The 24,908-nt window shown below is 49.8% G+C and overlaps 1 protein-coding gene across 1 annotated transcript in view; it reads right to left on the bottom strand.

Annotated features, from left to right (window-relative positions):
* The window catches only part of P4HA3 (prolyl 4-hydroxylase subunit alpha 3), a 45,781-nt gene extending 23,566 nt beyond the window's left edge, over nt 1-22,215 (bottom strand). Inside the window, exons 1-6 of the mRNA XM_028725834.2 lie at nt 21,579-22,215; nt 10,702-10,844; nt 8,106-8,329; nt 5,781-5,930; nt 2,184-2,235; nt 245-408 (exon numbers count right to left, since the gene is read on the bottom strand). Coding sequence (XP_028581667.2) covers nt 245-408; nt 2,184-2,235; nt 5,781-5,930; nt 8,106-8,329; nt 10,702-10,844; nt 21,579-21,757 — 912 coding nt within the window. The 5' untranslated portion in view covers nt 21,758-22,215. The remainder of the gene's footprint in view (nt 1-244; nt 409-2,183; nt 2,236-5,780; nt 5,931-8,105; nt 8,330-10,701; nt 10,845-21,578) is intronic.
* Between the last annotated feature and the right edge of the window lie 2,693 nt (nt 22,216-24,908).

Raw genomic sequence — 24,908 nt, 5'->3', positions numbered from 1 at the left:
CTCCGGACAGCGCTGGCCCCCGGCCTCTTGAGTGAGATTGGCGCACAACCCTAGAGTCTGTCAAGACTGGCCCATATGGGCAGGGGTACCTTTACCTTCATCCCAAGGATATCAAAGGTGCATCAACGCTCATTCCACATTTAACACCCGTCTGCTGACACCATCCTAACACCGCTGGGGTTTGTCACTACTTCGTAAAAACAAAACACCAAGGTTGGATTCTGTGCCTTTTCTGCGGCCCCACCTGAGACCCCAGAGTCTGACACAGCTTCTCATAAATATCTCTGGTCTCCAGCTGGGTCACGTTTGGCCTCTGCAGGGACCCCCCTTCTTCGCCACTCTCGGGGTTCACCAGCAGCAGCTTCTCGTATTTGAGGACGTTCCTCGCCATCCTCTTGTTGGTTGGATCTGGTCGAGATAACAGGTGGTCTGAATCCAAAAGTGGATATACATTTGAAAAAGCCCCCCCTGCCCCTTTAACAGCCATCTAGCATGCGGAAATGAAGCAGTCGCCCATGTTCAGGAAGGTTCGCCCCATGTGCCAGGTTGCCACTGAAGGCAAAGGAGCAGAGCCAGTAAGAAAAAGTTGGCAACCCGGTTTTAATTATTGGTAGCTTTTCAACTTGGCCCTGTGGCCATGCCAACTTGGCCCTGTGGCTGTGGGGGCCCGGGGCCGTGGGGGGGCATGTAGCGTGAATATGCCTGGCATAGAAATTTGTGGGTGCCTGGCCCCTTCATGGGAAATTTTGTGGGTGCTTGGGTACCCAGAGCCCCAGAGAGTTGGCACTTATGCAGAGCAGTACTGAAGCATGATAACTAATGAGAATGACATTGACGCAAAGGTTTTGCTTTGTTTTGTTTTTTGGGTTGTTGTTTTTTGATCACTTTGTGTAAACCAAAGGGTGGGTTGCCAACTGACTGTAAAAAATGTCCTGGCCTGCTCTTGTACTCCACTCCCCTTTTTATTTTATTTTATTTTATTATTTTATTTTGACAAAGTGATAATCATAAATAAATAAGAATAAAAATGTGCACCCCACCACTGAGACCATTCCATTGCAACTATCCAACCTCCCAAAATTTCAACACCTCTCGCCATGGTTTGACCCCTTTCCGTTTTAACAGTACAAAAATTCTACAAACACCTTCCATATCGCCTCAAAACCATTTCTCCTGCATGTTCCCTGTCTTACCTTAATGGCACATGTTAATTTATCATTAATAGCTATATCCCACACCTCTTTATACCATTCTTCCATTTTATATTCTGCTTGCCCCGTCTGCTTCCTAGCTATAATAATGCGTGCAGCTGTCAATAAATTTGTGAGCGAGTCGGTCATGCTCTTGTACTTTTAATAGTGGCTGAATTCAGCTGAAAAGCTTTGTGGCAAGAAACCGAACACAATCACCTGCTAACTGAATGGCTGTTAGTTAGAGGCTGTGGTTCGAAAGTTAGCAGGTCTGGTGGTTTATGTGCAGGTAATATAATAATAAATTTTTATTTATACCCCGCCCTTCCCGGTTCAGAAAACTGGGCTCAGGGCGGCTAACAACAAATTTAAAACACTTGATTGATGCTACAAAAAACAGCATAAAATACGGTATAAAACGTGAATAACAATAAAATCAAAAATCAATTTAGGGGGTAGAATTAAGTGGGTCTTTGGCCGCCTGCAGCCAGCTCCCTTTTACCTTCTGATTCTCAGAGTTATTTGAGAATCTCTGCAATAGAGAGAGAGGTGATTTCAATGTCCGTTACTGATACACGAAATCATTACCAGGAGACAGCATTACTTTCCAGTTAGGTAACCCAGAATAAATGTGGAATCACTGCTCCTTTTTCAAATGGAGGGTTCTTAGTTGTGTAGGGAATTTCAGTAGGAAACAAGTCGTCTCTGCTGAAAGTCCATTTTCACAGCTATGAAAGGTGCAGTAGTTTTTTGTTGCATCATTTTAATGTTCTTCTGATATTTACTTCCCCATGTTCAACCCGGAATCCCTTACTCCCTGGGAGGAAAAATGCCCTGGCTGGTTCGAACAGAAACTCCCCCCCCCCCCAGTTATGAAGGCCCACTGATGATTGTGCAATTTATGAGGAGCCCGTCTAATCCTTCAAAGCTTGATGTTTGGAGTGACTAAGTAACATTCTTCAGTCTGACAGGATCTGGAGAAGAAGCACATACCGTAGTGAAGAAATTCTTGGGAAAGGCTTAAGGCATGAGAGATGTTTCCTGCCTTTAAAAAATGAAGAGGGGAGAGAGCAAAAAGTTAGATTTCTGGGGGGAAATAGACACTCAAGCTGACATGAAAGCAAAGTGTGTGTGTGTCTGTGAGTGGAGGCTATTCTTACTCAGCGAATGGGGAGGGTTGCACTCTACACATGCTCAGAAGACACCTGATTTAGACTTAAGGAGAGAAAGATGGTTCATAGGGAGGCAGGGCATGCTGTCAAGTGTCACCCTGGGTCCCAAGTGAACAATTCAGTCTTCCATTGCCAGGCAAGCTGAATATTCCCTGCAGGGAGTTCCACCAGTGTGACAGCGGAGGGGAGCAGCAGAAAATGCTCTCTCTCAGGTTCCCTGTGAGTGCCTGGAGGTGGTTGGAGGATGGATGGCGGCTAACAGATTGAGGTTGAATCCCAACAAGACAGAAGTACTGTTTTGGGGGGACAGGGGCGGGTGGGTGTGGGGGACTCCCTGGTCCTGAATGGGGCAACTGTGCCCCTGAAGGACCAGGTGCGCAGCCTGGGAGTCATTTTGGACTCACAGCTGTCCATGGAGGCGCAGGTCAATTCTGTGTCCAGGGCGGCTGTCTAGCAGCTCCATCTGGTACGCAGACTGAGACCCTATCTGCCCAGAGAGTGTCTCGCCAGAGTGGTGCATGCTCTGGTTATCTCCCGCTTGGACTACCGCAATGCGCTCTGCGTGGGGCTACCTTTGAAGGTGACCCGGAAACTGCAATTAATCCAGAATGCGGCAGCTAGACTGGTGACTGGGAGCAGCCACCAAGACCACATAACACCGGTCTTGAAAGACCTACATTGGCTCCCAGTACGTTTCCAAGCACAATTCAAAGTGTTGGTGCTGACCTTAAAAGCCCTAAATGGCCTCAGCCCAGTAGACCTGAAGGAGCGTCTCCATCCCCATCATTCTGCCCGGACGCTGAGGTCCAGCGCCGAGGGCCTTCTGGCGGTTCCCTCACTCACTGCGAGAAGCCAAGTTACAGGGAACCAGGCAGAGGGCCTTCTCGGTAGCAGCACCCGCGGGCAGGGTATAAATAATAAATTATTATTATCCCACCCTCCTCCCCTCCTTGAGTGAATCATCTTGTGCAGAATGTGGGATGTGATACTTAAGTAGCAGTCAAGTACAACATTCCTTGTTTTCCTAGAGTGGATATGCAAGGCGATGTTTGGTCCAGCCAGTCGAAAACTTCCTGTTTCCTCCTTGCTGGGGTATACTTCCTTTGCATGTGACTAGAGGTGGCTGTAACCTTACCTGTCCAGGTGACAAAAAAAGGACAAGGCACACAGCACCCTCTCTCTTTAAATATCTTTAAATAAGATTGTCGTGTGTTTATTCTTTTTAAGAGGGACAATAAGGGAACTTACCAGGAACATACAATTCAATACTGAATTGTATGATAGTGAGAGGCTTACACAAGCCTGCAACCAGCTACCCGCTGTGCATTAAAAGGGGAATTGAAGTGAAGGGCGTGAGGCAGGAATTGGTAATGCAGGCGAGCTGCGCATAAGCAAGCTGCCAGCTAGCTCTGCTGAGGCTCTTTTTATTGAACAACAAACCCCTGTGTTGCCGAAGTAGTAAGTGAATAACAACATAGGACAGTGATCCCGGATAATCTGACTGTTTCGCTGGAATTTACATATTCTCATGACCACTGCTCCTTGTGCATTTTTCTAAAGGTTGACAGATGTGTGTGTTAGGATATTTCTGTTCCACCTTAAAAGGGAGCAGGCTGTGAGTCACAGAGTCTCCGTATTTCCTGTTACAGGATGTTTATGTTTGCTATTGCTTTCGTTTTCTCTGTCTGTGCTTGAACGCTGAAGCAGACGGTCATGTCTCTTCTTTGTTCTGACCAACGTTGAATAAACTATAAATATGCTCTCCTGCTGTGCATCTTTTGCTGTGTGGATTCTGCTGAAAGAGTGTGCACTAGCCTAGGAATGTGGCAATCTATTTCCAAAGGCTTCATGTCGCTAATTGTTGATACTGCATGACTGCGTGACTACCAGAGGTTGATGGATCGTCCGTCAGCCGGCTTGGGGGCTCAGATGGACATTATCTCCCTGGCAGTATCCCGACAGTGTGTTCATTTGATTTCAAATATATTAGAGAATTTACAAGTGTACACATTTTGTTGTACTAAATCAGGGGTCTACAACCCGCGGCTCCGGAGCCGCATGTGGCTCTTTTACACCTTTGCCGCGGCTCCGGGGCGGATACTAGCGAGGGGAGGAGGCGCATTGTGCGCCCTGACACTCCCCACTGTGGCGGGCGCTGTACTGGCTGTGACGTCGCATGGGGGTGGTGCGTGCGTTAGTCACACACCGTCCCGACGTCACCTTCCCGCCCGCTGTCAGATCGCGGCTCTGGAGATATATTTGTTTTAAATGTCGCAATGGTTTTGCGGCTCCCAGTTTTTCCCCCCTTTGGAAACGGGTCCAAGTGGCTCTTTTTGTCTTAAAGGTTGCAGACCCCTGTACTAAATCATGTATATTATGCAATAAGAATTGCAGTGCTATCTAGTATTCTGGTCTTCATGTTGCTTGTATTGTTTGTTGTTAGAACAATATGCAGAACCAGTCAGATACATTTTGGACTGTGCCCTTTACACATCTTCCAATCACGAGATCGTGGGGTGGTACAAAGTTATTTTGGCACCTCTTTCCACCGCGTCACTTTCCCCCTGAACAATGTATGACGAAAGAGACCAAGGTCACAGACGGGGCACGGCAGACGACTGAGAAAGCCAAAGGTTAGATAGAGCGCATGATGTTCAGACAGCTGTGGCTTGTCTGCGGGTGGAAGAGTGCTCCGCGCCCGGCGCTCATTCCTTCAGGGAATGTAAATTCTGCTAAGTTAAGGGACTCGCTAACGCAAGTTAGGAAGGACATTAAAGGTAAAGGTAAAGGGACCCCTGACCATTAGGTCCAGTCGTGGCCGACTCTGGGGTTGCTGTGCTCATCTTGCTTTATTGGCCGAGGGAGCCGGCGTACAGCTTTCGGGTCATGTGGCCAGCATGACTAAGCTGTTTCTGGTGAACCAGAGCAGCACACAGAAATGCTGTTTACCTTCCCGCCAGAGTGGTACCTATTTATCTACTAGCACTTCATGCTTTCGAACTGCTAGGTTGGCAGGAGCAGGGACCGAGCAACGGGAGCTCACCCCATCGCAGGGATTCGAACCACCGACCTTCTGATCGGCAAGTCCTAGACTCTGTGGTTTAACCCACAGCACCACCCGCATCCCCAGGAAGGACATTATTAAACAATAAATCCTCTACTGCCTCCCTGAACATTCCCACACAGAATAAGTGTGGAAGTTGTGCAGGACGAGCGGAAATTGTGCAGAAGGACTGTAGCTCAGTGCCAGCGCATCTGCGTTCATGAGGCAGACTCCAAGTACAATCTCCAGTGTGGCATCTCCCTGGCCTGGAGAGCTGCTGCCTGTCCGTGCAGACAGTACTGAGTTAGACGGACAGAGAGTCTGACTCGGTAAAGGCAGCAGCTCCCTGTGTCCTCCTGCAGCATCCCGTCTTACCTTGAAATAAGAAAAAGCCAGGTGGTCCAGGGCATCTTCAAGGCTCCCCTCGTCCTCTGTGTTCCAGCTCCCGTAGGAAACACGGAACAGGCTCACGGCTTCCTCCAGCCACAGAATGGAGTGGTAATAATCTTCCATGTCGTAGGCAACCTGGAAGAAACCAGGAACGGTAAGAGAAAGGAACTTGGGACCACTTTAACCTGTGAAATCACTTTCTAGATGAGTTTTGTCTGCATAATTTCTACTGCTGCCGTTGCCGTGAACCAATGCAAGATTTTAAGTAAGTACAGTGGTACCTTGGTTCTCAAACTTAATCCGTTCTATTCCGAAACCAAAGTGTTCCAAAACCAAGGCACGCTTTCCCATAGAAAGTAATGCAAAAGGGATTAATCCGTTCCAGACTTTTAAAAACAACCCCTAAAACAGCAATTTAACATGAATTTTACTATCTAATGAGACCACTGATCCATAAAATGAAAGCAATAATCAATGTGCTGTACTATGAAATAAATAAGACATTATTGAAGATGATAAAAATTAAAAGTATTTTGTTTTCTTCCCTGCACTGATGATAGTCATTGTTTGGATGGGGGTCTTTTATCCATTTCTGCAGTCACGCAAACAATCATTCGGTAGCTGAACTGGGTTCCACACAGTCACAAAAACAAATTAACCGAAAAAGCCTCCAAAACAAAAACGCAAAATAAATAGCAAAAACAAAAGCGCCAAACTTAATTCATTCCGGAGGTCCGTTTGACTTCCAAAAGGTTCAAAAACCAAGGCTCAGCTTCTGATTGGTGCAGGCGCCCCAGAAACAATAGCCAACAGCCGCATCGGACGTTCAGCTTCTGAAAAACGTTCGAAAACCGGAACACTTACTTCCGGGTTTTCGGCATTTGAGAACCAAGGTACCACTGTAAAATATATTTTTAAACTTAACCCCCAAGTTGCTGCCTGATTCTTGTTTAAAGAATATCTGGGGGGGTGTGTGTGTGTTAATATTTAAATCTTAGAATAGCTTCGGAAGTGGATATAGGCTATAGGGTTAGAAGTGGAAGATAGTGTATTTTAAAATAGTATTATTTGTAAGTGAAAAAGTGTGAAGATTTTTATGGTAAAAGTAAGTGTGATTAAAAAATGGTTTAAAATTATGATATATGAAAGTGCTAAAAATGAGGTAAAATGAAAATCAGATAGCGGGGACTTGGGGAAGCTGACCTAACAATGTTTAGAAAAAATAAGGATAAGACAAGAATTTGTTTGTGTTGTTTGTATTTCTGTTTGTATTGTTTATTTGTGTTATAAAATGAATTAAAAAAAAATGGGGGGGGGGGAGTTGCTGCCTGATTCTTTGTTAAGCAGGATGAAAAAGGGAAAACCAGTTTAGTAAAGGGGTAAAGGGACCCCTGACCATTAGTTCCAGTCGTGACCGACTCTGGGGTTGCGGCGCTCATCTCGCTTTATTGGCCAAGGGAGCCGGCGTACAGCTTCCGGGTCATGTGGCCAGCATGACTAAGCCACTTCTGGCGAAACAGAGCAGCGCACAGAAACACCATTTACCTTCCTGCTGGAGTGGTACCTATTTATCTACTTGCACTTTGACGTGCTTTCGAACTACTAGGTTGGCAGGAGCAGGGACCGAACAATGGGAGCTCACCCCGTCGCGGGGATTCAAACCACCGACCTTCTGATCGTTAAGTCCTAGGCTCTGTGGTTTAACCCACAGCCCCAACTTTCTAGCTAATTCCTAATTTTGCAGCCTAATTTCTATGCTTTTAATTTGTTGGCAAGGATGGGGTTTTTAACCTACACACTTGGGTGCCTGGAGGGATAAATTGCAATTAATATAGCTCGCACAGCCATAGGCGCCGACTCCATGGGGCTTGAGGGGGCCCGAGCCCCCTCAAAAATTCGTTTGGGGGGGCTCCGCCCCCCCCAATAATCTCCGGCGCCCCTCCAGCAGAGCGCCATCGCCGCCCCTCCCCCAGCCCAAAATGCACAGGGAGGGGCGGGCTGCATGCCTCCTGCCCTCCCTCCCGAGCAAAAGCTCCACCCAATTTCCTTTGGAGCTGATTAATAGGCGCAGCACGCTCTCCCCTATTCGCTCACGAGGAGGCGGCGCCACTTTATTTGCATATTCATGAGCTTATTTATTATTCATGAGCTTTCCCAGGCCCCCCCAATAATTTTTATAAGTCCGCGTCCCTGCGCACAGCACAACCCTATCAACCCCTTGCCTCTTAGCATGCCTGCCAGGTAATCCCACTGACCTCCAGGGGGGTCTGTTACTGCCCCCTTTGGAAACCACTGACCTGCCCCCCTCACCTTGCCAATATGGAAACAGTCGTCGGCGGACAGGGAGAAATCCTGGCTGGGGTTGTAGACGTCCGGAAGCGGAGCATTGCTAACCCTCTGGAATTTCCCTTTGGCCAAGCCCTTCACGCTCAGGGAGTAGACATCTTGAAGGCGCATCACCCCCCTGGCAGCTCCTTCCAGGTCCTCAAAGATGGGCAGCTCCTCCTCCAACTGCTGGTAGCCATTCTTCAGTGCTGAGAACAAAAGGTTAAAAAAAGGTGAAGGACCCCTGGATGGTTAAGTCCAGTCAAAGGCGACTATGGGGTTGTGGCCCTCATCTTGCTTCAGGCTGAGGGAGCTGGTGTTTGTCCACAGACAGCTTTCTGGATCATGTGGCCAGAAGGACTAAACTGCTTCTGGCGCAACCGGACACTGTGACGGAAACCAGAGTGCAGGGAAACGCCGTTTACCTTCCCGCTGGAGAGGTACCTATTTATCTACTTGCACTGGTGTGCTTTTGAACTGCTAGGTTGGCAGGAGCTGGGACAGAGCAACAGAAGCTCACCCCGTCGCGGGGATTCGAACCGCCAACCTTCTGATCAGCAAGCCCAAGAGGCTCAGTGGCTTAGACCACAGCGCCACCCACGTTCCTGCTGAGAACAATACCAATCCCCCCCTTGGTACCGAGCCTTAACAATAGGGACAGGGTAAAAAATTAAAAAAATACTTCCAGTAGCACCTTAGAGACCAACCAAGTTTGTTATTGGTATGAGCTTTCGTGTGCATGCACACTTCTTCAGATACCTGCCTTCATAATAAATAATTTTTATTTATTTTTTCGAATTTACATTTCAAAATATTCATTTAAAGAACCTTAAACCAATGACTTTCCTTCTTCCGTTTCCGTGGTTCATTTTGCATACCGTACATCCCTGCATATTTTACACGAACTAAACCATTCAGTATTCCATTATTGCATCCAGCAAAACTGATTTACACTGTTGAATTTATCTTAATGCTGCCAGTGTTTTTAAATGTACACAGTTTCCATCCACGTATTCAGTAAGCATTTTCCAGTCTTCTTTAAATGTATGTTATTCTTGTTCTCTTATTCTATATGTTAAATCTGCAAGATTGCACATATTCCATCAGTTCGTTGCCATTCTTCTTTGGTTGGGACCTTGTTCATTTTCCATTTTGGGGCTAACAAAACATGGACTGCAGTAGTGGCGTACATAAATAGTCTTTTTTGAGATGTTGAAAATATCAATAATAAAAAAACCAGAGATATATCTCCTTGGATTGATAGGGGAAGAGATACCATGGGGGGGGGAATCTTCTTATATGCAAGTACAACAGCTAAAGCAGTGATTGCTGCTAAGTGGAAGTCGCAAACTCTACCCTCAATGGAGAAATGGATTTGTAAACTAAATGAATGCTTAACTCTGGCAAAACTAACAGCTATTATAAGAAACCAATCGAATCAAAAATTTAAAAAGGAGTGGGAATGTTTTGATGAAGATATGGTAAAATATCGCTCAAAAAAAGATATGATAATATGCCTAGATTAAAATGTAAAGTATCTGAGGGAAGGTAAATTAGTAAGGAAAGATAATGAGAACATATAGAAGATTTGAGAAGATTGTAAATGCAAAGATAAATGTAATCTCAGAATGTAGGGGAAATCGAATGGGGGAGGAGGGACAAAAGAATATTCAGTCAGCTAGCCCTGGGGATTATCTAACTGATTTTTGATTTTTGATTTTTATTGTTATTCATATTTATATACCGTATTTTATGCTGCTTTTATAATTAAGTGTTTTAAAGTGTTTTAAATTTGTTGTTAGCCACCCTGAGCCCAGTTTTTGAACCGGGAAGGGCAGAGTATAAATAAATTATTATTAATAATAATATTATGGAGGATGTGGTGATGGCTTTGGTTTATGTATATTGTGAAGTAATATGGAAAAAACCAATAAAATATAGTATTGGGAAAGGGGGTGGAATAGTCTTTTTTGACACCTGTGAATTTCCCTCTGAATTATCCCCAACAAAAAGGACCCTGGGTTTTTGGGGGGGAAAGGTACGTTATTTTTTTTAAAAAGGTGCCTTTTTTTAAAAAAAAAAAAAGGCCATCTATCTCAGGGCTGCCTGTACTGGCTGGCAGCTGCCGCCCAGAGTTTCAGGAAGTCAACATTCCTACCTAGAATGCTACTGTGGCTTGAACCTGGGCCCTTCTGCCTGCCAAGCAGGTGTCCTACCACAATGCAACGAACCTTCTCCGCCCAAACTGCCCATTGCTATCACTTTTATTGTTATGTACTGAAGTTCTCCCCTGGGCCAGTAGGGGGATACTTAGATAGTTTTCACTCAGGTCCACATATGCAAATAAGGAATTGAAAGTGACGTTCAGTGATTGGATAGTTACAGAAGGTTGTTACTGTTGCTTTGTAGTGGAGCTCTATATAAGCAGGCTGGCTGAACCCTTCAGTTCAGTTCTGTTCTGAGCCTGTGAATAAACAAGAGCTGTTTGAAGAATCGCTGTGTCGTCTGATATGTTCACCCACAACTTAACAGTTATATTCCCTACAGCTAAACAGTATGCTCTGCCTTCAGCCAAACATACCTTGGGCGTTCTCGCTGGCTTCCGCGCTGTACACCACATTCAGCCAGTCCGACTGCAACCTCTTGATGAGCGTGTAGGCCAGTAAAGGGTTAACCACGGTGCTGCCCGCTCCTTGGTGCAAGGCCTGGATCTTCCTGTAGAATCTGGTTGGGGAGGAAGTCATGAAGAAGGATATTATTCACAATTAGACAAAACTCAGGAGGAGAGGGCTATGGAAGGCTCCTATGGAAGGCTCCACAGTTGGGGACAGCGATACCAGTCTAGTTGCAGCAGCTAGACTGGGGACTGGGAGCGGCAGCCGAGACCACATAACACCGGTCCTGAAAGACCTACATTGGCTCCCAGTACGTTTCCGAGCACAATTCAAAGTGTTGGTGCTGACCTTGAAAGCCCTAAGCCAGGGCTTTAAAGGACCAGGTGCGCAGCCTGGGAGTCATTTTGGATTCACCGCTGTCCATGGAGGCACAGGTCAATTCTGTGTCCAGGGCAGCTGTTTACCAGCTCCATCTGGTACGCAGGATGAGACCCTCTCTGCCCGCAGACTGTCTCGCCAGTGTAGTGCATGCTCTCGTTTTCTCTCGCTTGGACTACTGCAATGCGCTCTATGTGGGGCTACCGTTGAAGGTGACCCAGAAACTACAACTAATCCAGAATACGGCAGCTAGACTGGTGACTGGGAGTGGCCGCCGAGACCACATAACACCAGTACCGAAAGACCTACATTGGCTCCCAGTACATTTCCGAGTACAATTCAAAGTGTTGGTGCTGACTTTTAGAGCCCTACACAGCCTTGGCCCAGTATACCTGAAGGAGCATCTCCACCCCCATCGTTCAGCCCGGACACTGAGGTCAAGCGCCAAGGGCCTTCTGCCAGTTCCCTCCCTGCGAGAAGTGAGGTTACAGGGAACCAAGCAGAGGGCCTTCTGTTACGATATGGATGCAATGCAACCGCGAGCAGCAGGTGGCTTGAAAGCAAAACATAATGGGAATGTTGGAACTGTTCCGTGGGAACAGAGGGAGGGTCTTATTTCAGTGCAAAGCACCGGAAATAGCTCAGAGTGACCTGTACAGGAAGTACAGGAGGAGGAGTTTTTTCTCTCTTCTGATGGACTCTGATGAGAGAGGACGTGTTTCTCTGTAATGCTGCAAAGACAGAAATAAAGGCATGTAAATACATTTCTGTCTCTCTCTTTCCCCCTACCTGGGAGGGGGGGGGGAGAGCGGTGTGTTCTTCTCACATTTGAGGAGGATCGGCGATCGCGACCTTGCCTGCATCTGCCGGGAATGCAGACAGGGAGGTCACCAGGTGTGATGGCCTGGGATTCCGATTCAGAGGATGAAACAGAGGAATCCCAGCCTGCACAGGAGTCCCCGCCTCCAGGGCCGGCTGAACTGGGGCAAGGCCTAGATGCTGAAGAGCCTGCACCTGTGGCAGTGCATCAGGAGCTGGCCCCAGGTGAAGCCCTTCTGGCCCCAGAGGGGCTTGATGACTCAGTGGCCACAGGTGAGCCTCCTCCAGGGCCCAGTAACCCTTCGGCCTCTCCTGATCTGCAGAGGCTTAGGGCAGAGAGGCGAAGGGAACTGGTTGCCCCCAGGAGGAGTGCTCGCCTTAAGGCCAGAGGAGGCGGGGCTCCTGGGGGCCGGGACCGCCCCTGGCCTTAGAAGAGGATAAAAGCCCAGTCAACCCGGCCCCAGGTTGCGGGAGCAACGTCGTTGTTGGCTTCGGACCTTCCTGTGTTCTTGATCCCTGCTCGGCCTCCTGTTCCTGACTATCCGGTACTCCTGTTCCCTGCTCGGCTTCCTGTTCCCGACCATCCGGTGTTCCTGTTACCTGCTCAGCCTTCTGTTCCAGCGTTCCTGTTCCCCGCCCGGCTCTCTGCATCGGACCTCGCCCCTCTTCGTGTGGACTCTGCTACACTCACGGTACCTTACCCCCGGGACCAGCACAGTTTGCTCCCGCCACACCCGCACTCCCCCTTCGTAGGGGTGCGTTCGGGAAGAGCCAGAGGCCATGGCTGACCAGGCGGCTGCACTGGTGGCTTTGGCCCAGGAGAACCAGGCCTTGACTCACACCGTGCAGCAGCTCAGTGACGCGGTTGTGGCACTTCAGCAACGCTTGGAAGCCATACCGGCTCCTGGGGCCGACGCCCCGGCTCCTGGCAAGTACCCAGTGGCTTTGCCTGAGAAATTTGATGGAGCCCCGGCCAGCTTTCCCATGTTCCTGGCCCAGGCCAAGCTGTATATTCAGGGGCGAGCCCGGAACTTTCCTGACGACCGCACCAAGGTGCACTTTTTGATTAGTTTGTTAAAGGACCAGGCGGCCAAGTGGGCGTTGCCGCTACTCAGGCAAGACTCCCCCTTGCTGGCAGACTATACGGGGTTTTGCAATCGTTTGGAGGCCGCGTTCGGCAACCCCCAGAAAGGGAGTCAAGCCAACCGGGCGATTCGGCGTTTGAAACAGGGCAAGTCCACGGTGGCCGCATATACCACGGAGTTTCGGCTGTTGGCACAGGACTTGACCTGGAATGATTCGGCACTGCGGGACCAGTATCTCGAAGGGCTTTCGGACGAGGTACTGGACCAGTTGGCCACAATGGAACGCCCCACCACGCTAGACACTCTCATTCAACGGAGTCTACAAATAGACGACCGGTTGGAGGATCGTCGTCAGGCCCGGGGTCGCCGACACTTCCAGTTCACGGCACCAGCTTTTTCCGGCAGCCCCACGGTCACAACTGATTTAACGGAGGAGCCTATGCAGCTCGGGGCAGTGCGGCCACGCCTTTCCCCCGCAGAGAAGGCGCGGCGTCGGGAGGGAAATCTCTGTCTTTACTGTGGCGGAAGTGGACACTTCGCTCGGTCTTGCCCTGAGAAACGCCAGCCGCAGGGAAACCGCCAACCCCAGTAGCTGATGGCCCTAGCTACCGGGGGTCCCAAACCGCGCAGAATGGGCCTGCACCAATGGACTTGCAACATCTTATGGTTTCGGTACGTTTATACCCTCCAGGTGGGCCCTGGATCCTCACCCATGCTTTGGTAGATTCAGGGGCAACCCGCTCCTATATGGACGCTGCTTTTGCCGCCCATCATCAGGTGCCACTTCGGAACAAGCCAGTACCGGTCCAGGTGGAAGCGATTGACGGACGACTTCTGTGTTCAGGTGCCGTTACTCAGGAGACCCAGCCGCTGGTCCTGTGTTTCCAGCAGCACCGGGAGTTGCGAACTTTGGACATTGCCTCTATGCCCCGCTTCCCCCTGGTGCTCGGGATGGACTGGCTGGAAGCCCACAACGTTCAGATTGACTGGGTCAAACGGACCGTGCACTTCCCAGACCCATGTTCCCATGCTCAATCCGGGACGCTGGCGGCCGCGCCCTCAGAGGAGGCAGCACCCACGCTCCCAGCCGTGTATCAGGACTACCAGGACGTGTTCGAGGAACGGGGGGCAGACCAGCTGCCGCCGCATCGGCCTTTTGACTGCGGCATAGACCTCCAACCCAGAGCGCCTTTACCAGTGAGTCGCTTATATTCTCTAACAGAGCCAGAGCGCGAGGCTTTGCAGGACTTCTTGCGCAAGAACCTGGAACGTGGGTTCATTAGGCCTTCCACCTCGCCTACCGCGGCACCAGTGCTTTTCGTTAAGAAGAAATGTGGGGAACTCCGCCCTTGCCATGATTACCGAGCCCTGAACAAAATTACCGTCCCAGACCGGTACCCCTTGCCCCTTATCTCGGAGCTGCTGGAGCGGGTGCAAGGGGCACAGGTGTTCACCAAGCTGAACCAAAGACAGATCCGGTGGGCGTTGTTCTTTTCCCGGTTCCAGTTTCGGATCCGCTACATCCCTAGCTCTCAGAATCAGAAGGCGGATGCCCTGTCCCGGAAACCTGAAGACAACGCAGACACGGTACAGCAAGCAGAACCCACCACGATCCTACCTCCGGCTGCATTCCTGGCCACCCAGGAGGCGTAGCCACTGCAGGTTCGGGTGCGGGAACAGCAGCGGGTCGACGCTTGGGCCCAGGAACGACTCCGGGAGCTGGCTGAAGGGTCCAGCCCACAGTATCCGGGGCTGGTCCTGCATCAGGGCCTCCTGCTGCACCACGGTCGTCTGTACATCCCGCCAGGGCCACTACGGCTGGAGGTTCTCCGGATGGCCCATGATGCCCCAGCAGCGGGGCACTTTGGACGGTATCGGACCACCCATCTGGTCAGTCGTGAGTTTTGGTGGCCCCGCCTGAAGGCTGATGTGGCTCGCTACGTTGCTGGTTGTGATGTCTGCCGGCGCGCCAAGGGACCTACCGGGCGACCCCCCGGCCTACTTCAGCCATTGCCAGTTCCACCGCGCCCTTGGCACACGGTTTCGTTGGACTTTGTAGTGGACTTACCCTCGTCTCGTGGCTGTACCTGCCTTCTGGTTTTCTCCGACCATTTCACCAAGATGGTGCACTGCGCTCCCTGTCCATCTGTACCCACAGCCAAGGAAACTGCTCAGCTGTACCTTCAGCATGTCTTCCGCCTGCATGGACTACCTGAGCGCATGGTGTCCGACCGGGGCGTTCAGTTCACATCCCGGTTCTGGCGAGCATTACACCAGACCCTCGGGACAGAGGTCTGCCTCTCGTCAGCCTACCACCCACAGACCGATGGCCAGACGGAACGGGCGAACGCGGTGCTGGAGCAGTACCTCCGGTGTTACTGCAGCTACCAGCAGGATGACTGGGTCGACCACCTGGCATTGGCGGAGTTCGCCTATAACAACGCGGTGAATGCGTCCACCCAGCAGACCCCGTTCCAGGCCAGTTATGGTTATCATCCACGGCTGTTTCCAGAGGTGCTGCCGGCATCCGCGGTCCCGGCGGTGACGGAGTGGCTTCAAGAGCTCCAGTCCCAGCAACAGCTTTTGGTGGAGCAACTGCACCAGGCCAAGGAAGCGTACAAAGCCCAGGCCGACCGCCACCGCCAGGTGGGGCCGGAACTTCGCGTCGGTGACCTGGTTTGGCTCTCCACTCGCCACCTCCACCCCTCTCGACCTTCGCGGAAGTTGGACGCCCGCTTCACCGGCCCGTTCCCTATCGTAGACCAAGTCTCTCCTGTGGCATTCCGTCTCCGGTTACCCGCAACCCTGAAGGTTCACCCGGTCTTCCACAGGTCCCTTTTGAGTCCGGTGGCCCCACCCGACGAGTTCCACCCGAACCGTCCCCGACCGCAGCCAGTGTTGGTTCGGGGAGAGCCTGAGTACGAGGTGGAACGCATCCTGGACTCCCGATACCGCAGGGGAAAGCTGCAGTATCTCATTGACTGGAAGGGGTACGGACCGGAGGACCGTTCCTGGGAACCAGCGGCCAACGTCCACGCACCTGCCTGCCTCCGAGAGTTCCATGCGACATACCCCGGCAAGCCGGGTCCGGACCCTCGGTTGAGGGGGGGGCCTGGGAGGGGGGATGGTGTGATGGCCTGGGATTCCGATTCAGAGGATGAAACAGAGGAATCCCAGCCTGCACAGGAGTCCCCGCCTCCAGGGCCGGCTGAACTGGGGCAAGGCCTAGATGCTGAAGAGCCTGCACCTGTGGCAGTGCATCAGGAGCTGGCCCCAGGTGAAGCCCTTCTGGCCCCAGAGGGGCTTGATGACTCAGTGGCCACAGGTGAGCCTCCTCCAGGGCCCAGTAACCCTTCGGCCTCTCCTGATCTGCAGAGGCTTAGGGCAGAGAGGCGAAGGGAACTGGTTGCCCCCAGGAGGAGTGCTCGCCTTAAGGCCAGAGGAGGCGGGGCTCCTGGGGGCCGGGACCGCCCCTGGCCTTAGAAGAGGATAAAAGCCCAGTCAACCCGGCCCCAGGTTGCGGGAGCAACGTCGTTGTTGGCTTCGGACCTTCCTGTGTTCTTGATCCCTGCTCGGCCTCCTGTTCCTGACTATCCGGTACTCCTGTTCCCTGCTCGGCTTCCTGTTCCCGACCATCCGGTGTTCCTGTTACCTGCTCAGCCTTCTGTTCCAGCGTTCCTGTTCCCCGCCCGGCTCTCTGCATCGGACCTCGCCCCTCTTCGTGTGGACTCTGCTACACTCACGGTACCTTACCCCCGGGACCAGCACACCAGGAGATCGTGCCGGGAGCCTGGAGAGTGGCCAGTTTCTCCTGAGATATGGCAGATATCCTAACACCTTCTCGGTGGTGGCGCCCGCCCTGTAGAATGCCCTTCCATCAAGGAAATAGACAACTATCTGACTTTTAGAAGACAACTGAAGGCAGCCCTGTTCAGGGAAGTTTTTAATGTTTGATGTTTTATTGTGTCTATAATATTCTGTTGGAAGCCGTCCAGAGTGGCTAGGGAAACCCAGTCAGATGGGTGGGATATAAATTATTATTATTATTATTATTATTATTCTGAATCCCAGTTGCTAGAAACCACAGGAGTGGAGAGTTGCTCTGGTTGGCCTCTGGTTGGCCACTGTGAGAACAGGATAATAATAATAATAATAATAATAATAATAATAATAATAATAATAATAATTTTTATTTATACCCCGCCCTCCCCGGCCAGAGCCAGGCTCAGGGCGGCTAACACCAGTAAAATTACAGTAAAAACATAATAAGGGGGAAAACCCAATTTAAAATACAGGCACTGGATTAGATGGGTCATTGGCCTGATCCTGTAGGCTCTCCATATATTTCCTAAAACTGAAAAGTCACAAACTCTGCAAAGTTTCTTCATACGGGCATCGTTTCATCCCCTGGATCATTTTAATTTTCTGAACCTTTTCCAATGGAAATATATATCTAATATGTTTTTACTTAGGAAAACCCAATTCTTTATGGGCTGTTCCCATAAGGGTTTTTTTTTGGGGGGGGGGGAGGTTGTACTCACTTTCCCTTTCAAACCCCCCCCCCCCGAAAAACCCAGCCCTTCTGGTTCACATTCTATCATACACAGCCAACACCTACAAAAGGGCAGATGAATATTTGCCAAGACACTGTTTCGAATTGCAATGCTCTCTTGCCAATTTTGACGTCCAGAAGTTTGGTGGAGAAGGATTGATTTCCCTCCACACCCATCCCTGGAAAACTGCATAGCGAAAACCTCAAACGAGGAGGGTCTGTTTGAAAGTGGACATGTTCGTGGCTGGTTCTGGTGTGGAGCCGGGCAAGGTGGCTGCCTCAAGTGGCAGATTCTGGGCACCTGTTCTGGTGGATCTGGGCTTTTTAAAAATATGCACCATATTTTTCGCTCTATAAGACACACTTTTCCCCCTCCAAAAATTAAGGGGAAATGTGTGTGCGTCCTATGGAGCGAATGCAGGTTCCTTCGCTTCAGCGATAGCAACGTGAAGCCTCCAAAGGGGAGAGGGAGAGCTCCCCCTGCACTCCAGAGGCTTCGTGTTGCTTTTCCTGAAGCCACCTGAAGCCCCCAGAGCACAGTGCGAACTCCCGCTGCGCTCCGTGGGCTTCAGGCAGCTATCCGCAAGCCTACGGAGCGCAGCAGGAGTTCCCGCTGTACTCCGAAGGCTTGCGGATAGCCGCCTGAAGCCTGGAGAGCGAGAGGGGTCGGTGCACACCCATCCCTCTAGCTCTCCAGGCTTCGCTTCGCTGGAGGAGCGCCGCACAGTTTTCCCTCTCTGCGCAGCGCCCCTTCAGCGAAGCGGGAAGAGAAATGGAAGGAGCTCCGTTTCTCCTGCCGCTTTGCTGAAGGGGCGCTGAGCAGAGGGGGGGGGATTCCCCCCCCTGTTCTCCCCCTCCTATGGTCTGGTGCGTCCTATAGAGCGAAAAATACGGTATGTATAATTGCAAGGCACAGAAGATGGAAGTAGGAAACAACTAGCAAGGGAGAGTTGGGAGACTGCCTTCTGGGAAGCCTCGTTGTTGTTTTGGGTGGGAAGCCATCAAATACTGGCAAATTCAGGTCCTGCAAGTAAATGCGATTTGGAGCTCTTGTGCAACAAACCAGCTCTCCCCAAATACCAGACTTTGTGAACGGGAAAGCTGTGGGAAAATGTGCTGGGAATCGTGGGAGAACATTTGCTTTGAGTCAGTGTCGGGCTCCCTCATACGGTCGATGAATGTGGATATTTTTTTGCACCTCCATTCATTCTCCTTCGTCTCTATCAGTTGCTCCTCCAAATCTCTGTCTGCCCCTCTCCAGATCTTCAGACGTGCGGCAGGCGCCAACAGGAGTCTGCCAACATCTGGAGAAGCAGAGGTTCCCCACTCCTGCTTTAACTAGAGATGGCAGGGATTGAACCTGGCATAGCTGTCAACGTTTCCCTTTTTTAAAGGGAAATTCCCTTATTCCGAATAGGATTCCTCGCAAGAAAAGGGAAAAGTTGACAGCTATGAACCTGACATGTTCTGAGAGCACAGCAGGCACCCAGTGTAGCACTAACAAAACTAATGAAACTGGCAAAATGGATTTCAACAGGGACAAATTTCAGGTTCTACACTTAGGCAGGACTAACCAGATGCACCAAAGGTCCATATAGTTAAAGCTCTGGTTTTCCCAGTAGTGATGTATCGAAGTGAGAACTGGACCATAAAGAAGGCTGATCGCCAAAGAATGGATGCTTTTGAATTCTGGTGCTGGAGGAGACTCTTGAGAGTCCCATGGACTGCAAGAAGATCAAACCAATCCATTCTGAAGGAAATCAGCCCTGAGTGCTCACTGGAAGGACAGATCCTGAAGCTGAGGCTCCAAGACTTTGGCCACCTCATGAGAAGAGAAGACTCCCTGGAAAAGACCCTGATGTTGGGAAAGATGGAGGGCACAAGGAGAAGGGGACGACAGAGGAGGACGAGATGGTTGGACAGTGTTTGACCAAACTGCGGGAGGCAGTGGAAGACAGGAGTGCCTGGCGTGCTCTGGTCCAGGGGGTCACGAAGAGGCGGACACGACTAAACGACTAAATAACAACAACAACCAGATGCACAAAGATAAGACTTGATGGCAGTACATGTGGAAAGGATCTAGGGGTCTTAGTTGAGCACAAGCTGAACTTGAGTCCCCAGTGTGATGCAGCAGCAACAAAAGCGAATGCTATTCTAGGCTGCATCAACAGAAGTCTAGTGTCTAGATCCAAGGAAGTCATAGTCCTGCTCTATTCTGCCTTGGTCAGACCACACCTGGAGTCCTGTGTCTAGTTCTGGGTGCCACATTTCCGAGCACAATTCAAAGTGTTGGTGCTGAGCTTGAAAGCCCTAAACGGCCTCGGCCCAGTAGACCTGAAGGAGCGTCTCCACCTCCATCGTTCTGCCCGGACACTGAGGTCCAGCTCCGAGGGCCTTCTGGCGGTTCCCTCCCTGCGAGAAGTGAGGTTACAGGGAACCAGGCAGAGGGCCTTCTCGGTGGTGGCACCCTCCCTGTGGAAGGAAGGAAATAAACAACTACCTGACTTTTAGAAGAAGGCAGCCCTGTTTGGGGAAGTTTTTAATGTTTGAGGTTTTATAGTGTTTTTAATATTCTGTTGGGAGTCACCCAGAGTGGCTGGAGAAACCTAGTCAGATGTGTGGGATATATTATTATTATATTATATTATATTATATTATATTATATTATATTAATAAATAAATAAAATTATATTGACTGACTGGGAGGTGTGCAGAAATCTGGAAATTGGGACCTCTGAGGAATGGTTGAAGGAGCTGAGTATGTTCGGCCTGCAAAAAGAGCAGACTGAGAGGGGATATGACAGCCAGTATACCCAAAGAAGCGTCTCCATCCCCATCATTCTGCCCAAACACTGAGGTCCAGCGCTGAGGGCCTTCTGGCGGTTCCCTCATTGCGAGAAGCAAAACTACAGGGAACCAGGCAGAGGGCCTTCTCGGTAGTGGCGCCCGCCCTGTGGAACGCCCTCCCATCAGATGTCAAAGCGATAAACAACTACTTGACATTTAGAAGACACCTGAAGGCAGCCCTGTTCATGGAAGTTTTTAATGTGTGACATTTTAATGTATTTTTATTCTTTGTTGGAGGCTGCCCAGAGTGGCTGGGGAAACCCAGCCAGATGGGTGGGGTACAAATAATAAATTAAATTATTATTATTATTATTAAGGGAAAGGGGCCCCTGATCATTAAGTCCAGTCGTGACCGACTCTGGGGTTACAGCACTCATCTCGCTTTACTGGCCGAGGGAGCCAGTGTACAGCTTCCGGGTCATGTGTCCAGCCTGACTAAGCCGCTTCTGGTGAACCAGAGCAGCGCACGGAAACGCCGTTTACCTTCCCGCCGGAGCGGTACCTATTTATCTACTTGCACTTGACGTGCTTTCGAACTGCTAGGTGGGCAGGAGCAGGGACCGAGCAACGGGAGCTCACCCCGTCACGGGGATTCGAACCGCCGACCTTCCGATCGGCAAGTCCTAGGCTCTGTGGTTTATCCCAAAGTGCCACCCGCGTCCCACTGCCACCTGCGTCTATTATTATTAATAATAATAATAATAATAATAATATCTGACGGGCTGTCACCTGGAGGATGGAGCAAGCTTGTTTTCTTCTGCTCCAGAGGGTGGGACCAGTGGCATAGCGTGGGTTGTCAGCACCCGGGGCAAGGCAAGTAATTTGCGCCCCCTAACCCGTGGATTTGCGCCCCCTAATCCGTGGATTTGCCCTAACCCCAGATGTTGCGCCCGGTGCGGCCGGGCCCCCCTGCACCTCCCACGCTACGCCACTGGGTGGGACCCAAACCAACACATTCAAATGCCGAGAAAGGAGATTCTGGCTAAGCAAAAGAGTAGCCAGAACTGTTTGACAGCAGAATGGAAGGTTATCCGGCAGGGATTATTCAGCTGCGATTCCCTGCATTGGAGGGGGTCGGACTACATGACCCTGGAGTGTCCCTTCCAACTCTACCATTCCAGCCTCCCGGGCTTGATCCCCGCCAACGGAGCCCGGCCCTTACCTCCTGAGGTCCTCCAGCCTCTTGCCTTCCTCTTCCAGGTAGGTGTGCAAAAAGCGGAGGAGCTCCCTCTCGGTGCTGAGCGCCTGGTGGATGCTCAGCATGGAAGTGTAGGTCTCCGCCTGGACGCACTGCGAGAGACCGGCCAGGAGGACCACTGCCGCCGCCGCGGGCCACAGCATCGCCTTACTCTTCTGCACAATGCCTCTGTCTCTCGCCTCCGCCTCCCTTCCTCTCCCGCAGGCTGGGATCCAAAATCTCCCCTCTCCTGCGCCCACCCAGCTCTTCCAGTGCCACCCAGTCCCTCTCCCGAAGCCAAGGGAGCGTCGGTGGTGTCATGGGCGCAAGCGGAGCATCCCTTTGCGCGGCTGTTGCGCGCCCTCGGTCCTCCTCCTCCTCCTCCTCCTCTGGAATCTCGCCCTGAGCTGCGAAAGCCAAAACGGCATCCCAGCACCGACTCCAATCTCTCTCTCTCTCGCAGCAGCAGCAGAAATGAGCCGAATGGAAACCAGATGCGTAAAGAGGCAGTAAAAGCCGCTGTGCGTTTTCCCCTTCCCTCTCCAGTCTCTGCAAAGCTCCGGCAAGGATTCGCTGTGGCTGCTCAGAAATCCGTCTGTCTCTCCCTGTCTACTCCAGGATTGAAAATGGGGTGGGAGGGGAGACGGGGGAAGCCCTCCCTTGGCGCAGAGGCAGAGCGTCTGGTATAACAACAACAACAACAACAACAACAACAACAACAACAACAACAACAACAACAACAACAACAACAACAACAACAACAACAACAACAACAACAAAACAACAACAACAACACAGTCATACCTCGAGTTCCGTATAGTTAAAGGTATGGTTTTCCCAGTAGTGATGTATGGAAGTGAGAGCTGGACCATAAAGAAGGCTGATGGCTGAAGAATGGATGCTTTTGAATTCTGGTGCTGGAGGAGACTCTTGAGAGTCCCATGGACTGCAAGAAGATCAAATCTATCCATTCTGAAGGAAATCAGCCCTGAGTGCTCACTGGAAGGACAGATCCTGAAGCTGAGGCTCCAAGACTTTGGCAACCTCATGAGAAGAGAAGACTCCCTGGAAAAGACCCTGAGGTTGGGAAAGATGGAGGGCACAAGGAGAAGGGGACGACAGAGGACGAGATGGTGGGACAGTGTTCTCCAAGCTACAAACATGAGTTTGACCCAACTGCGGGAGGCGGTGGAAGACAGGAGTGCCTGGCGTGCTCTGGTCCAGGGGGTCACGAAGAGTCGGACATGACTAAATACCTAAACAACAACACCTTGGGTTACAGACGCTTCAGGTTGCGTTTGTTCAGGTTGTGGACTGCAGAAACCCAGAAGTACCAGAACTGGTTACTTCTGGGTTTCGGCGGTCACGCATGCGCAGAAGCACAAAATCATGCTTTGTGCATGCGCAGAAGAGCCAAATCGCAACCCACGTGTGCACAGACGTGCCGCTGTGGGTTGCGAGTGTGCATCCCACACGGATCATGTTCGCAATCCAAGCATCCACTGTAATTTATTACTTATACCCCGCCTATCTGGTTGGGTTTCCCCAGTCACTCTGGGTGGCTTCCAGCAAAATATTAAAATGCAATAATTCACCAACTATTAAAAGCTTCCCTAAACAGGGCTTTGCATGCAGAAGGTTCTGGGTTCGATCTATGACGACTTCAAGGCTCCCACCAGAAAACATGAAGGAGAGGGTTCTGTCTGGCTCCGAGCCATAATGCCTATACGCTCTCCGAAGCTAGAAACTGAACTGTTAGAACCTAAGGTAAAGGTCTTATCTAAAATGTATAACTTGCTGTTAAAATGGAATACACAAGATGAAATGGTTAAATCAGCTATGATAAAATGGGCACAAGACATTGGGTATAACATCATGTTTGCAGACTGGGAAAAGTTATGGACCACCGGTGTGAAGTTTACGGCATGTAATGCCTTAAAAGAAAATATTATGAAAATGATATACAGGTGGTACATGACCCCAGTCAAGCTTGCAAAGATATATCATTTGCCCGATAATAAATGTTGGAAATGTAAAGAAACCGAAGGAACGTTTTTTCACCTTTGGTGGACATGCCCCAGGGTTAAAGCCTTCTGGGAAATGATATATAACGAGTTGAAAAAGGTATTTAAGTATACCTTTCCTAAGAAACCAGAGGCTTTGCTTTTGGGCATTGCCGGCCAAAGGGTGTTAAGGAAGGACTATACTTTCTTTATGTATGCAACAACGGCAGCAAGAATACTCATCACTAAACATTGGAAAACACAAGATTTACCCATGCTGGAAGAATGGCAGATGCAACTGATAGACTACATGGAGCTGGCAGAAATGACAGGCAGAATCCGTAACCTGGGAGAAGAAGAAGTGGAAGAGGATTGGGGAAAATTTAAGGACTATCTACAAAAATACTGTAAATTGTATGAATGTTAAGAAAGTGAAAGAGTTAAAATAAGAGTGGCTTTAGTAAACCAGTTAAAAAGAAAGTGAGATGACAATGATTATAATGAGATATGAGTTTAAGATAAATTTTTGAATAATATTATGTCCAAAACAAGGTTCCAAATCTATTGAAGGTAAATATAAAATGGGAAACACAATAATTGGAAAATTTAAATAAGTATCTGAAATAAGGTGATAAATTGCTGTCTAGAACTTTTTAAATTTGGAAAGCAGGAACGGAAGATGTGAGGAAGTCTAATTTGTAAAGAAAGTAAGTTTCGGATTAGGATGTTATATTTTTGTTTTGCTATATTTTTTCTGTATGCTTTTTTCTTTGTTTACCTTTTTTCTTTTTCTATGTATTTGGAAAATCTTGAATAATTTTTTTTTAAAAAAAAAACCACAAACATAATGCCTATACGCTCTGCCTTGTCAGCTGGAGGCAGCAGCAATACTTCTGAATCCCAGTTCAGAGGATCGCAGAGTTGTAGTATTGGAAGTGGGACCCCTGAAGATCATCTAGTCCAACCCCCTTGCAGGGCAGGAATCTTTCGGCCAAGGTGGGGCTCAAACCCCCAACCCTGAAGTCTCATGCTCTTCAGAGAAGAAGGCCATCCTCGAAGAGGATTTGGAAAAGATTTGTAGATTGTTTTCTTTAAAAATTGCTGCAAACATGTTAAAAGACGAGTCGGTTTGGAGTAAGCTCAGCAGTAAAAAAAATTGTTATGAGAATAAAATGATTGGAAGAACGATTGCAATTATTATAATGTGCAGCAGTAAGAGATAATTTGAGGAAACCATGGAAGGTTGGAAGGGAAATCGAGTAACAATAAATAATTTGGTGTATTGGTTAATTAATTGTATTGTATTTTTCCT

This window comes from Podarcis muralis, chromosome 4 (assembly GCF_964188315.1).
Source record: "Podarcis muralis chromosome 4, rPodMur119.hap1.1, whole genome shotgun sequence".
Lineage (NCBI taxonomy): Eukaryota > Metazoa > Chordata > Lepidosauria > Squamata > Lacertidae > Podarcis > Podarcis muralis.
The sequence above is the reverse complement of the archived record's forward strand: the minus strand, read 5'-3'. Positions and strand labels throughout refer to the sequence as shown.